General features: G+C 38.3%; 1 protein-coding gene across 1 annotated transcript in view; it reads left to right on the forward strand.

The window, feature by feature from the left end:
• The window catches only part of stx17 (syntaxin 17), a 16,662-nt gene continuing 2,545 nt past the window's right edge, over positions 1-14,117 (forward strand). The window contains exons 1-6 of the mRNA XM_086078195.1: positions 1-135; positions 1,558-1,721; positions 1,794-1,859; positions 6,857-7,189; positions 9,337-9,387; positions 12,064-12,150. Coding sequence (XP_085934321.1) covers positions 1,599-1,721; positions 1,794-1,859; positions 6,857-7,189; positions 9,337-9,387; positions 12,064-12,150 — 660 coding nt within the window. The 5' untranslated portion in view covers positions 1-135; positions 1,558-1,598. The remainder of the gene's footprint in view (positions 136-1,557; positions 1,722-1,793; positions 1,860-6,856; positions 7,190-9,336; positions 9,388-12,063; positions 12,151-14,117) is intronic.

Raw genomic sequence — 14,117 nt, forward strand, 5'->3', positions numbered from 1 at the left:
GACACCACTTGGGTGAGACTTGTTTACAAATAACAGCTGTCAGAAACTCACCACGTAATAGCTGTTGTATATTTTTTTTTTCCCACACAATGGAAAGTAAAACATAAATATTGCGCTTTAGAGGTGTTCTCTTGGGTAAGTGTCACCTTATATGAGATAAGTTTCGCTGCCATTTTATGCGACGTTTAGTGTCAGAGCTAGCGTCAAAACAATACGGAACAACTTGACTAGCTATCTACTCCGGTCGATTTACAGTATACGCATGTTTACACATTTTCCCTTAGATCAAGAACTAATGTGAGTCAAATGCATGTGGATAAAAGTTATCCGACCTCTACTAGCCATTAGGATCCAGCACCGCAATTATTACCAACCGGATCTGATGAAAAATCACTGCAGTAGTAGAATCTGAACATGTCATATAGGATTTTCAATGTGAAATTGTTTGGCTTGACAAAAGATCCTCTGACCGTGTGTGCACAAAGTCAAATTTGTGTCATCCCTTAATGGACAGAGACCCCTATTTGGTAACCCCAATTTGAGTCACATACACACTTTATTAAAACTTTACTACAGCAGAGATTCACGAGTAATGGATGCTTTCCACTTAAATGTTTATATTTTCAAATTGTAGTTGTTTTAATGCACCTCAAATTTTGATCTACAAACATTTTAATAACATTCATACATGCATACAAACTAATGCAGGTTTAGCATGTGTTACAATTTCCTTAAAAAAAAAATCTTACAGATGATTTGGGTTTGTAAAAATGTACTGGAAGTGCAAGGACTTTAGCATGCAAAATAGCAATTATCACTTACTAGTAACATCAGTGGCGGAGTCTAGTGGTACATACTGCTGCTTTTCATGTAGACGCCGTGGCTTTAATTCATGGCGAGTGCCCCAGTACCCAGCCTCTAGTCCCAAGTGTGAATGAAAAAAACGGGTGGATAAAACAACAACAACACAGTCCGTTTAGCCTAAAAAAAATTTTTTTAAAAATCGATATCGGCAAAAATTTTGATCGCCAGGTCAGACTTTTTTAAAAGGTCGGTGATCGGCCAGAAAATTGTGATCAGTGCACCCCTACTTCGTTATCCTTTTCAAAAATGACTACTTTAACTGCAGTTTACTGAGTCAGTTGTGAAACTCTTCTTTGTGTGTGTCGCCATGTCTGTATTATACTGCCCCCAAGTGGCCAAGTCACATACACTAGAAGAAGCAGCACAATGTCCATCGAATTGAAGTAAAAAAAAAGAAAAGAAAAAAGAAGTGATCCTTTTTTTTAATTATGTCATTATTGTACATTTTTATAAAGTACAATTTTATCGAGTCACCAAGTGCTTGTTTCCTTACTGAAAACACATTACAAATATTTTTGGGGGGAGGCTGGAACGGATTTATGGCATTTCTAACCCAAACCGAACCAGTTATTCTTTTCTTTCTTTTTGTATTGAGGTAGGACACGAGATAAATGTATACTTTTTTTTTTAGGCATATACAGTCATTCTTATGTCACGAAGATTATTACCCTCTTTAATGTGTTCTATGTACAGAGACCAGGCCCGACAGGTGTGGAGTCACGTCGGTAGGTCCCATGGCGCAGGGAGGCACCAAATTGACACTAAGGCGCCTGGAGGCTCCCATTCACAAGTTCATTAAAGTGGCTCTACCCACCGACCTGGAGCGGCTGCAGAAACACCACAACAACATACTGAAGGTGGCACTTGAGATACTGTACTGGCTTCCACATCAAGATAGATGTCCGATTTGTTTTCCTTCTCCGTTACAGTACCAGCAAAGCCAACAATGGGGCCGCCTTCATCAGGAGCACATAAATGCCAGCCGAACAGTTCAGGTACACAATAATTTGACAATTTTCAATAAATCAGCCCTTTTTATGCACATGGGTTACATGACATTTTTTTAAAAAAGCATGTGAGTAAGTTGACGCTAATCAAGGTGACACCAGCATGGTGCCCGCAAGGACTTGGTCGCCCCTTAGGACCACATGAATAGCCCGTGGGCCTGTTGTAAAATTAACTCACCACTGATTGAACATCCTGATTTTATTTGACAATGTAAGTGTTTCATATTGATATTTATCTGATGAAGCAACCAACGTCCGCTACCTAAATGCTTTTATAAATGCTAATCGAAATTAAAACCAATTTTACGGTAAATTATAAGCCGTCAAAAAACACACTCAGAACAGTTGAGGATGTTGTGTACTTATCTTTTTGTATGATAACTAGTAACTAGTAATGCGGAAACCAAAAACAATTGCACACCTGTACTTAATGTATTTCAAATGGGGTTACATTAGGACTGTGTTATTGGGTTATTGATAGGGGTGTGCCCAAAAATCGATAATTATAAGAATCGCGATTCTCATTTAGTACGATTCAGAATCTTAATTTAATTTTATTTTTTGCCACCAACTGGCACGATTGTCACACTGTCAATGCTGTTTAATTTTTTTTTTTAATTTGAGCCTGGCTGATAAATAAATGTGCCTATTTAAAGTCATTTGTCGCCTTTTGAAAATTCCTGACCAAGCATGACTGTGTGATGTGCGGTATTCATTTCACCTTTTAATAGAGACAGTTCAGTTCACTTCATTAATTTCCCCAAGGGGCTACATACTAACTAGCTTTGAAATCAAAAGTCAAGGAAATTAGTTTGTTAAACTATGCAATGTATCCCTCTGAGCAGGGATGGCCAACCACAAGAGCCACAATTTTTAATTTTTACTCCTCCCTAGCTCTCTTTTGCATGTTTTCACTAACTCCCTTTCATTGTATGGCAATGTTCCAAGCACGAGTGCTTCATAAATTTTGGGAACAACTGTCTCTACTTATCTTTCTGACCTTTCAAAGTGAACAACTTGTGCTTATGAAGCTCAGTTCCCTTTGGTAATTCCGGCTTGATGTTCTAAAAAAATTTTTACTGAGATGCCTTGAAATGGTTTGCCATTATGTTCAACAAAAACTGTTTCATATTCATATTTTGATTTGCTGTGCTTTTTTTTTTTCTTCTTTACTGCTCAAAGGGTTTTCTTTCCATCAAACAAGCCCTTATCACACTGCACTTGCTCAGTGTAAAAAGGTCCATGCAACAGTGTGCCCATATTTGGAAGTGCTGACGTAGCAGCCTACCAGGAAGTAAAAAGTGAGACTTTTCCCACTGGTTTATATATATATATATATGTCTGAATGTATTAATTTATTCATTCATTCATTCATTCATTTGAGGTGACTTGCCATCTTGACTGCTGTCTTGAATTTTGAAGGCAGATTACAAAAAAAACATTCTACATTTGATGACAGTACAGTATCAATGGTGCCTGTTGGAGGCTGTCAAGTTAGCAGCTAACGTTAGCGGTCAATATACTTGCTTTATGTCACAGTCTTCTCTTTGTGCTGTTCAGGTCACTTTTCTTGTTCAATATGTGTTCTCCAAAAAAAGACACAACATGCCTTGAATTAATCCTTCGATGCTGAAGTCTTACATGATATGTCAATGTTATGCACACTTAAAGAAATATATATATATACATTGCCATGTGTCCATCCATCCATTTTATTCTAATAATTTGAAAAAAAAAATTAATTTATATATTTATTTATATATATTTTTTCACAGTTTTTTGTTTTGTTTTGTTTTAATCATGCTTATCCTTTTCTGGATCATGATTGAACTGCAGTAAGTTCCGGTCCAACTGACACTGTGTACCAGACAGGGTACATCCTGCACAAGATCGGCAAGAAATCACAGGACCCGTTAATTAAGGCCTATTTTCACCCACATTTCATTCAACTCTCCAAATGGTACAACCTTTAGGGCATTCAAATTTAGACTTCCCGCTGTGATTGCATCTGCTCCCTACTTCCAAATTCATTATGAAACAGCAATAAAATATGTGACGTCCAACCTTGAATGGATGTGTTTGTGGCTGTAACAGCACATGTTGGGTGTGAAATTCCCAGAGGGATGCTGTTGCCTGGAAGCCAATAGGCACCCAACCAATCCTCTCACCACTACACTCCAAGCCCTGGGGGGTGAACACAGAGTGCTTTCCTGTGTCTTTATGGTGTTAATCTTGACTCATGGGTTAGTGCACTCCGTGTTAAGTGTACTGGACAGACCGACAGAAAAGTAAACGCAGATATAGTGGAACCTCCGAAGTCAAGCACCCCAAAAAGTCCCCAGAAATCTTTTGGAATATGTACCTCAAAGGACTAAAATAATTTATAATTCAAAGAATCTTGTGTAGCATCTCACAAGATTGTATGACCTCTATTTAAGTATTGTCGAGAAAATGTTTGGGTTGACTTCTCCTTTAAAGCGGAAGTCAACCATAAACATTTCTTGACAATAATATGTTATATGTGACATAACTAGTTCAAACATGACATTCTAAATAATATTACATTTGTGGAAAAGGAGTTATGCAGCAAAATGCAGCCTTTTTTATCCATCTCTGGGGGCGGCCATTTTGCCACTTGCTGTTGACTGAAGATGACATAACAGTTACTCAGGGCTCAGGCAACGACCAATCCTAGCGCACCTGTTTTCTGAAGCTGAGCTGTGATTAGTTGTTACCTGAGCAACTGTGATGTCATTTTCCCTCAACAGCAGGTGGTAAAATGGTCGCCTTCTGATATTGATAAAAACTGCTGGATTTTGCTGCTTAACTCATATTCCACTAACGCAATATTAACCTCAATACTGTATTAATTTGGGGGTTCACTTCCCGTTTAAAGATCCCTAAAATCCCTAGAGGTGACGAGCATCACGGCCCACCTATTTGTGGGGTTTGGTCATGTGACATTCACAAACTTAAGCACTGTGATGTGACGTCATTTTCAATCGACATCAAGTGGCAAAATGGCCGCCCCCCGAGATGGATAAAAATGGGTGCATTTTGGGGCTTAATTAATATTCCTCAAAAACTATATGCCAGACTTGTGAGCTCATATTGTTGCAAGGAACAAGAGACTTAAGAAAAACATAAGATCTTTTTCAGCGAATTCAAAACGGCTGAAAATGATCGTGGGAAAGGATCGGGTCAGTTAGAAAAATTCAATTGGAGTCGCAAGACAGATTTTGTTTAACTTTAGATTGTTCCACTAACGGCGTGCTCATTAGGTAGATAGGCATACAATAGATAGTACTGTAGATAGCTTGATAGATCAATTATTAATATTAATCAGTGGATTTGGTCTTTTTGCTATTCGCTGTTTTTCAGGTTAATGCACATTAGCACACATATCTGCATGTATGTTTATTCATGGTGTGTAATTAGTGAATCATGTTATATGTAGCACTTTGACCCCCATTTACTCCAGGCTGTGTAGTCTGGATGGCTGTGGCGCATGGCGCGATGAAGTGGTTCCTGTTTTCCTGTCTCAGGCTTATTAAGACCCTCGCACCCTAACAGCCTCTTCCCTCTCAACATTTCCATAACCGTAACCGATCATTGGGAGGTTGGCTTTGTGTGATGGCGCGAGACTGTAAAACTGGTGCAACAGGGAAATTAACAAGCTTTTCGTTTTGACAGTGCAATTTACGGTCTTTGATGGTTTCCATCCATCCATTTGCTCAGGTCAGGTCACTGGCAAGCTAGAGTCTATCCCAGTTGACTTAGCATGTAAGGTGGCTAATGATCACCTGGAATGATCACCTGTCAACCACAGGGCTGACACATGAGGTTATTTTGTGAAAGTGCCGCATCACAGACATATCCAGGGTTGATCCAGCTTTGTGTGACATAGTTGTTTAACTGTGACATTGTGCGAAAGGTGAACGTTTTAATGTTAAACTTCACACCTTTGCTCAGGCAGATTTCCCTTCCACCTGATCACTCCAAAGGAAGAAAAAAGGTGATTTCCACAGGCTGCTTAAAAGGAATTAAATAGACAAACACTCGTTCACACGCAATTGGTCTGTTCTTCTCTTAGTGCGGGTAATTTGTGTGTGAATGCGCCAAACAAACTAAGACTGCTTAACTCATTTGCTCCCCAAAACATATAATTACATATCATTTTAAATATTACAATCATCCCAAAAACGTATTTATATGTTTTATGTTTATTTTTTATTTTTTTGCTAGAGCATATAGAAGGCTTTGATGCAGCCCCTGAACTGAAGAGAACGCTTGAAGCAATTGTAGTTATTACAAAAACGGCCAGCAGGCGGCGGCAGAGTATAAGAGATCAATAATCACATTCAGGATGCTAAAATACACTAAATAGACTAAGAACTTGGAGTCCACAACGTTTGGTTTAGGTGTGAGAAAAGAAAAAGACAATTAAATAAATAAATTAAGCTCTTTTCCCCACTGTTTAACAGATTTGTGAATAATGATGAAACTTAGCTATTTTCTAATGCTAATTGCTGCAAAATGGAAACCGATAGAAATATACTTTGTATTCCTTGATGAAAGAAGATACTCTAATCTTTCTTTTGGTAGGTTCCATGTTTTTATAGCAATAGAACTGAATAGTCTGTGGGCCTTGCAAAATCAGTTTAAATCCAGTAAAATATCCGGGAGCGAAGGGGGTTGCTTCAGTGAATGAGTTAAGTGGGCATGTCTCATGACACTCATGTAATCTAGCATCCACTTTATTCCGAGCCACCATGAGCCTTTACGTGAATTATCGGTGCGACTTCCTGTATGTACAGCATTTTGTTTACATGTTAACTGTTTTATTCTTAATAGTGCAATTTATCCCAAAAATGACTGATGTAAAAAAATATATATACTATTTATTATCCACCTTTGATAATGTACTGTAACTAGTACAGGGAAAACATCTTCACTCAGAAAGCCGATCATCTGACTCTTTGCAGCAACTGCGAGCCAACATGAGAGAGATGGAGAAGCTGTGCAGTCGCGTCCGGCCAGAAGACGCCGCAGCTCTGGAGAAGCTCGTCAAGCCGGTCAAAAACAGAGCGTCGGCCGCCACGCGGGACTTCCTGCAGTTGCACTCCAACCCCGTCCTTCAGCCCACACCGTCTTTGTCGCCGCCTGACTCTGCTTGGCCATCCGGTCCGGAGCCCAGCACTCGACACGCTGGTGACGACACGGACGAGGGGTCCGTTTCTGGCTGGCAAATTCAGACCCAGCTGCCGGAGATTCCTGTCGAAGAGAGCGCTGCTGAGTCTTGGGACGACCTGGAAGAGGTACAATATAAACATGTAAACACTTGATTGTACTGTAGGGGACCATATTTTCATTTCCAAGGGGAAAAAAAACACACTCAGCCCGGCTTTGAGATACCTAAATGATACTCAAAGTTTACTCAAAGATGCTATACATTATATAAGTATTTTAATGTATGACTCCTCTATAAGGGTAGAAAATAAAACAAAAAGCAAAACTCTCTTTTGAAGTAAAATGAATAAATGATGACTTAATGTTCTAAGCTCAACCTTTTTTGCCCCCGAGATTGACCCTTTTACGTCTCCAGCTTTGGAGCGCTACCAGTAAGCTAAACATATACCGATATAACTCAGGACCTTATTGACCTACTTTAAATTAAAATAAAACCAAATATTTTTTTTTCTTTTAACGGTAAAGTCAACCCCAAAAAAATTCTTCACAATTATGATTTATGGAGCCCCACTAATATGGTATTCTGGTTAATATTGCGCAGCTAAATCCATCAATTTTTAGAAAGGTGGCCATTTTGCCAACTGCTGTCGAGGGAAAATGACATCACAGTTGCACAGGTCTCAGGTAACAACCAATCACATCTCAGGTTCAGAAAACAGGTGAGCTGTGATTGGTCGTTGCCTGAGATCTGAGCAACTGTGATGTCATCTTCAGTCGACAGCAAGTGGCAAAATGGCCGCCCCCAGAGATTAAAATGGCTGGATTTTGCCGCATAATCAACATTCCACAAATATAATACTAATCAGAATGTTATGTTTAGACTAGTGAGGCTATAACATATTATTGTCAAGAAATGTTTACCGTTGATTACACAAAAATAATGACGTCATCACATTAATTATAAACAAAATGTCTTCTTACTGCTGAAAATGGCTCAATGAGTCAAGTATCCCTTTAAAACATGTCTTCTTGCTTTTTTGTGCGGTATTTGCCAATGCCAGAATACAAATTGAACAGAATAATTAATAAATGTGAGTGGCGACCGGAATGTTGAGGCTAGCCTAGCCGCTAGTTACCTGCTAACAGGGCTGAACTGTGTTGGCTGACAGACTGCAGAGAACGATGAATTTTGCAGGTGCCATACTTTGTCTGTCCTTATTTCGTCTGTTATTTTCACACATTATTAACCATTTTAAAGTGTTAAAAACAGCTTGAGAACAAATCTGTTCATGCTCACGAACGCGCCACTGTCTCCGTAGTGTTGTAAAACTCGCTTCGTCACCTCCAGATTTAGAGATGTTTTTTTTAGGTGATAACAAGTGAAAATGGGTTATAAACATTTGAGCAAGTCTGTCTTGTTGGAAATTGATTGCTAAAAAAGGAACAGTATCATCCAGAAAGGTAAATGCGTGGGGATTCATTTGCTCCCATGAAACTCGCCATTTCATTTATTGCAATATCACTCATGACTCTCCGAAAATTGATTTTGGGAGATGACGTCACCGGGGTCATTTGCTTTTGGGACTTATTAATGTCTTTTTTTGTGTGGACAATTGGCGCCAGCGCCATAGTTTTCCAATAAATCAATGACAGCGTAATAAATCAGTAATTTTTTTTATGTATTGAATTAACGATTGAACATGAATTAGGGTGGTTTTGTGTTGTTGTTTATGCACAACATGGTAGCAATAAAAGATAGAACTTGAGCAATGTGGCTGTTTGGTAACTCAAGCAGGATGGCAAATATCAGCCTCATTAACAGTTTAACGTTAACAAAAAAAAAAACATTGACAATAATATGTTCTGTGCAGCCCACCTAGTCTAATAAATGCGGTATTTTGATTAAAATTGCGTCAGTGGAATATGAGGTAAGCAGCAAATTCCAGCAGTTTTTATCAATATCAGACAGCGGCCATTTTGCCACTTGCTGTTGAGTGAAAATTACATCACTGTTGCTCAGGTAACAACCAATCACAGCTGAGCTTCATAAAAAAAAAGGAGAGCTGTGATTGGTCGTTGTCTGAGCCCTGAGCAACTGTGATGTCATCAGTCGACAGCAAGTGGCAAAATGGCTGCCGCCTGAGATGGATAAAAAAAAGGCTGCATTTTGCTGCATAACTCATATTCCACAAATGTAATATTAATCAGAATGTCATCTTCTTATTCTCTCATTGATACATTCGCTCTCAAGCATTTATTTTTTTGCCCCTTTCAGGACCTTAAGCAGCTGAGTGGTTTAGTGACAAGCTTCTCCGTGCTCGTCCATGTAAGTATGAACAACAGTTGACTTGAACATGTTGAGCCCGTGTGCATTTTTTCCCACCCCGCTCTGTTTGCGTTGCTGATCTGCGCTCCTTTGAGAGCGCAGATCAGTTTAAGGAGCTCTGCGGGGAGGGGGGGGCCCTCGGGGGCCTCTCAGCAGAGAGGAAAGCTTGAGCAGTAGCCAAGGGAGCGAGATGGAGGATTTGGAGGTGGGAGGGGATGTCTTGCGGGCAACATGGGGATGCATCGGAGCAGGTGGAGAACAGACGGTTCAGATTATCGCCCCATCCTCTGGGATGGAGGCAGGAGAGATTAACAGTGGCGGGGAGAGAGAGTGAAGATGGAGTGATGCTTCAAAACAGGCGAGAGGAGGAGCAGAAAGAGCATAGACATGTTGTTCCGGCATCTCGGGGGCAAGGGGGGGGGGGCACAGGGGGAGTCGTATTCTAGTACACAACCACCGTGGAACTACTGTGCGTGTGTCATGTGTGCTGTTTGTGGTGTTTTCCGCTTTTTTTTCTTTGAATCTTTATCTCCTCTGCGTAATCATGAAACACAATGCTCCTTCTTCACAATCTCACATGTTAATCACTCGGTTGGATCAAAGCCATGACTTGAAAATAATTTTTTTCTGTGGAAAGCTCCTTTTATTCTAAAATTCAAAGCTTTAGACAGGATTAGGTAAAAAAAAAAAAAAGGGGGGAATAAGAATAACAAAACTAAATTGGCTCTAATTTCTTCTTATCATCCAATTATAATTTTTTTGAATGCCCATTATTGTTCCAGCCTGCATTAACATATGTCCAAGTTACAAATCATGAGCTTCATTGCAAATAATTAGTTCATACTGAAGTTCATCTGACCTCCTAATTGTTTTTCTTTTATTTTTGTTGTCTGGCTAAATACTCATCATTCCAGAATTGTGGTTCTTATCTATATTTTTTTCTGCATTTGTATTATTATATACAGTTTATACTTTTTTTTTGTCATTGAATTATAATCATATTTATTACAAAGAATGCAAAACAGACAAAGGATTTGATTTTGTAAGTCCATGAAATAAAAACAGAAACTATAACTAATCAAAACATTGCAATAATAAAGACATTTGGTATTGAAGTAATAATAACAACAAAACCAATGATAATAATAGGAACACTTTAGCAACCACATTCAAAACTTGTTTTAAGTTATTGGGCAAGTTAGCTAATTAAGCCACCACGGGGTCAACCAAAATGTGGGATGTACGGTAAATTTCCGGAAATTTTCCATGGGAAGTTAAGTTGGGGAATTTTGGAAATTTTCCAAACATTGAACATGTTCAAAATTTATTTGCAACAAGAAAAACTGTTAACAACCTTTTGCAACTCTTTAGCAACCCTGACAAAAAAACAACAACATTCGCTACGTGCGGAAACACTTGTGACTCATTGAGATATTAAGCCTGTATCCCTCTAAGTGGCAAATCTTTGTGATGAGTGTTTGCAAGAGTAGCTAGCAGATAATGATTTTTCGTCAGGATTTGTTCAAGGTCGCAAATTCGCACACCAACAGTTTCAGTTGATTGCTGATTAAACATATTAAATTTCCTCGCGACAAGACAACCCATTAAAACGAACGTTGGCGACCTTGAACAACCCCTGACGAGAAATCAACATTCACATCCTAACTTCGCAAACACTAACAAATGTTAGTGTTCTTGTATTAAATCTGGTTGTTTTATACAAGATTATGCTACAATATATTTTCCCTTCTATTTAAGTTCCTTGTTGAGGGTAAACCTAACTTCTTCTTTTTTTTAATCCCCATAATTCACATTCATTCCCATATAAAATTTCCAACATTAAAAATTCCTGTCATTTTGCAACCCTAGTGGGGGTTTCTAATACTGCAAGCTTTTATTTTGAAGGGCTGACTTTTGACAGGATGTGTTACGTTGATGTTGCCCAATTGGAGGAACTCGCAACTTACAAAATGCTTCAGTCGAACACGCATTGATTCCTGGAAATGAATGGCTTTTCTTTTTCTTTCTTTTTTTTTTTTGTCGTTTAAAAAAAAATAGGGCATCTGAAAATCAAGGTTTCACTTTATTAGGGCCACATAGGAAAAAATAGCAAAAACATGAGTAAGTAAAAAGTTGTACAGTTACAATGATAATGTCATATTACGAGAATAAAATATATTTTTTTCTTTCTTTTCTTTTCTTTTTTATACAACTTAAATTGTCTGGATTTTAAAACCTCCCAATTAGAGGACCAGCGCAGTGAAACGGAAAAGAGACCAAATTCAAATATTCAATCAGTGTCACTCGGTGCTCAGTGCTCGTGCCCGGATAAAAGGAAAGAAAGCTTTTACGTGTTATTGTGGAAGTGAAGTGTTATGAATGGAAAGTGGTGGAGGCGATGGAAAGTGCCCTCCTTGTTGTTTGGTCAGTCACTGTGTCCATGTGGCCCTCATAGGGAGAGAGACAGCTGCCACTCTGAATATTTCATGAGATACGCACGTACACACACAAATGTAACAAATGTAATCTTTCAATGGGCCTCCAACCTGCACACTGTCATCCTGATCATGATAACAGTTAAAAGCGCAATAATAATAATTAATAATAGTAATCTGTGTGTCTTTTGGTACCAGAATGTGTGTGTGTGTGTGTGTGTGTGTAACTCCTGTGTTTCAGTCCCAGCAGGAAAAGATTGACAGCATTGAGGACAACGTCAACACGGCCGCTGCCAATGTGGAGGAGGGGTCCAAGAGCCTGGGGAAGGTGTGTTAATGTGTGAACGCACACGCGCGCGGAATGCATGTGTGTGCGCGCGCGCGCGAGAAGATCGATGGCACTTTGCCTCGCAGCCATTCCAACAGCGTTTGTCCCTATTGATCCGCTTGAATACGGAGGAAAGCCACAATTAAGGAAATTGAGAGAGGAGAGGGATGGAGAGCTCGTGTGTGTGCGTGGAGCATCAAGAAGAGCTCTGAATAACCGCTTCATGTTTTCATTGCCATTTGAGCACACACGCGCTCGGGAGAGCTGAGTGTACCTCACCGGCCTTCACACTTATGACACACTCGAAATGTCGAACGTTTGGCCCGCCATCGCCGGCGTGAATCACGTGTCGGAGCCACATGACACGCACCCACACCGTCGCAGTTCCGACAGTTACGTTTGTGTGTGTGTATGCGCATGTGTCATTATTGCATGAAATGAAACATGGAGGCAAAGTTTGCCCACTACCAACTATGCATTCTTCATAGGTCGGGAAATATAGTACAGTTTTCCCTCTTTGATTCCAGACCACCCTTGCAACGTCAAGTACTGTCCATATATTTATTTTAATACATTATATTTATTAATATTATAATAAAATATATTATATTGAAATAAATAGATAATACATAATAATTATTATTATTATTAAATAAATAAAATAAATTACATTTTATATAAATTTTATATTTATAATATAAAATTAATATAAATTTGATAATGTGATTCTGTGGTGCACATAATTGGATACCCTTACTGAAAATGCAGCAACATGTATTAATATATTTATAAATATCCATATAGTTGAATATATTATGTTAATTAATATTTTAGTAAAATATATTATATTTAAATAAATAATAATAATATGATAAAATAATGAATTTAATTTGATATAAATATACATTTATAATATAAAATTAATATTAATTTGATAACATGATGCTGTGGTGCACATAATTGGATAGCCTTACTGAGATGCAACAACATATATTTATATATATCCATACATTTATTTTTATATATTAATATATATTATAATAAAATATATTTAAATAAATAAATAATGTAATTTTATATAAATATATATTCATAATGTAAAATTAATATTAATTTGATAACGTGATTCTGTGGTGCACATAATTGGTTAGCCTTACTGAGGTGCATTTAACTGTGCGCAAATCACTTTTTCGTCAAAGTGAAAGTAATCATCGTCGTGGTTTTTAATCCCTGCGTAAGGACGGTGTGCCCGCTCGCACTTTTGCTCTTCGGCGCGTCCATTTGGCTCACAAAATCCACCTTTTTACAGCAAAGCTGCGATGCGAGACCGCTTATTTTCGAGCCTTGATGTATATAATGTCCCCGACAACCTCAACTGAATCCTTTTAACTCTGCTCAGGTGAAATTAGAATTGGCTGCCACAGGGGTGGAGTTGAGAGAGGTTAGCGTTTGAACTAGATTAATTTAATAGTGAGGTGTTAATCAACGGTGTGTGTATGTGTGTGTATTAATTGCCATCAGCAAAAAGCACCTTCCACTCTGATGATAGCGGCTGCAAAAGCAGCCAAGGAAGATAATGGAATCAGTTTGAAGCTGTAGCGGAAGTGTTCTTTTTACATTCATACACACACACAAGATGGTTTGCGTGTGTGTGTGTGCGTGTGTGTGTTTTTTGACTATCCCTCCTTAGGCTCGTGTGTGACCATACAAGCATCCACAATTCCAAAGTCGTGTTGGGCATTTGACTCCATGTTCTTGATTTAAAAAAATATATATACAATGTATATATTTATGATAGTCACTGACATTGTAGTTCACTTGCCTGACTTACATGAAGGTAAATTAATGTATTATTATTATAAACAATAAAAAAAAAATGTATAAAAAATATTTACTAGAAAAATTTTCACTCTAAATTTTACAAGGAGAGTTTTTAGTACATTTTACCAATTTATATATGTAATATA

The sequence above is a fragment of the Leptonotus elevatus genome, chromosome 6 (assembly GCF_054856555.1).
Source record: "Leptonotus elevatus isolate MCC_2025b chromosome 6, RoL_Lele_1.0, whole genome shotgun sequence".
Lineage (NCBI taxonomy): Eukaryota > Metazoa > Chordata > Actinopteri > Syngnathiformes > Syngnathidae > Leptonotus > Leptonotus elevatus.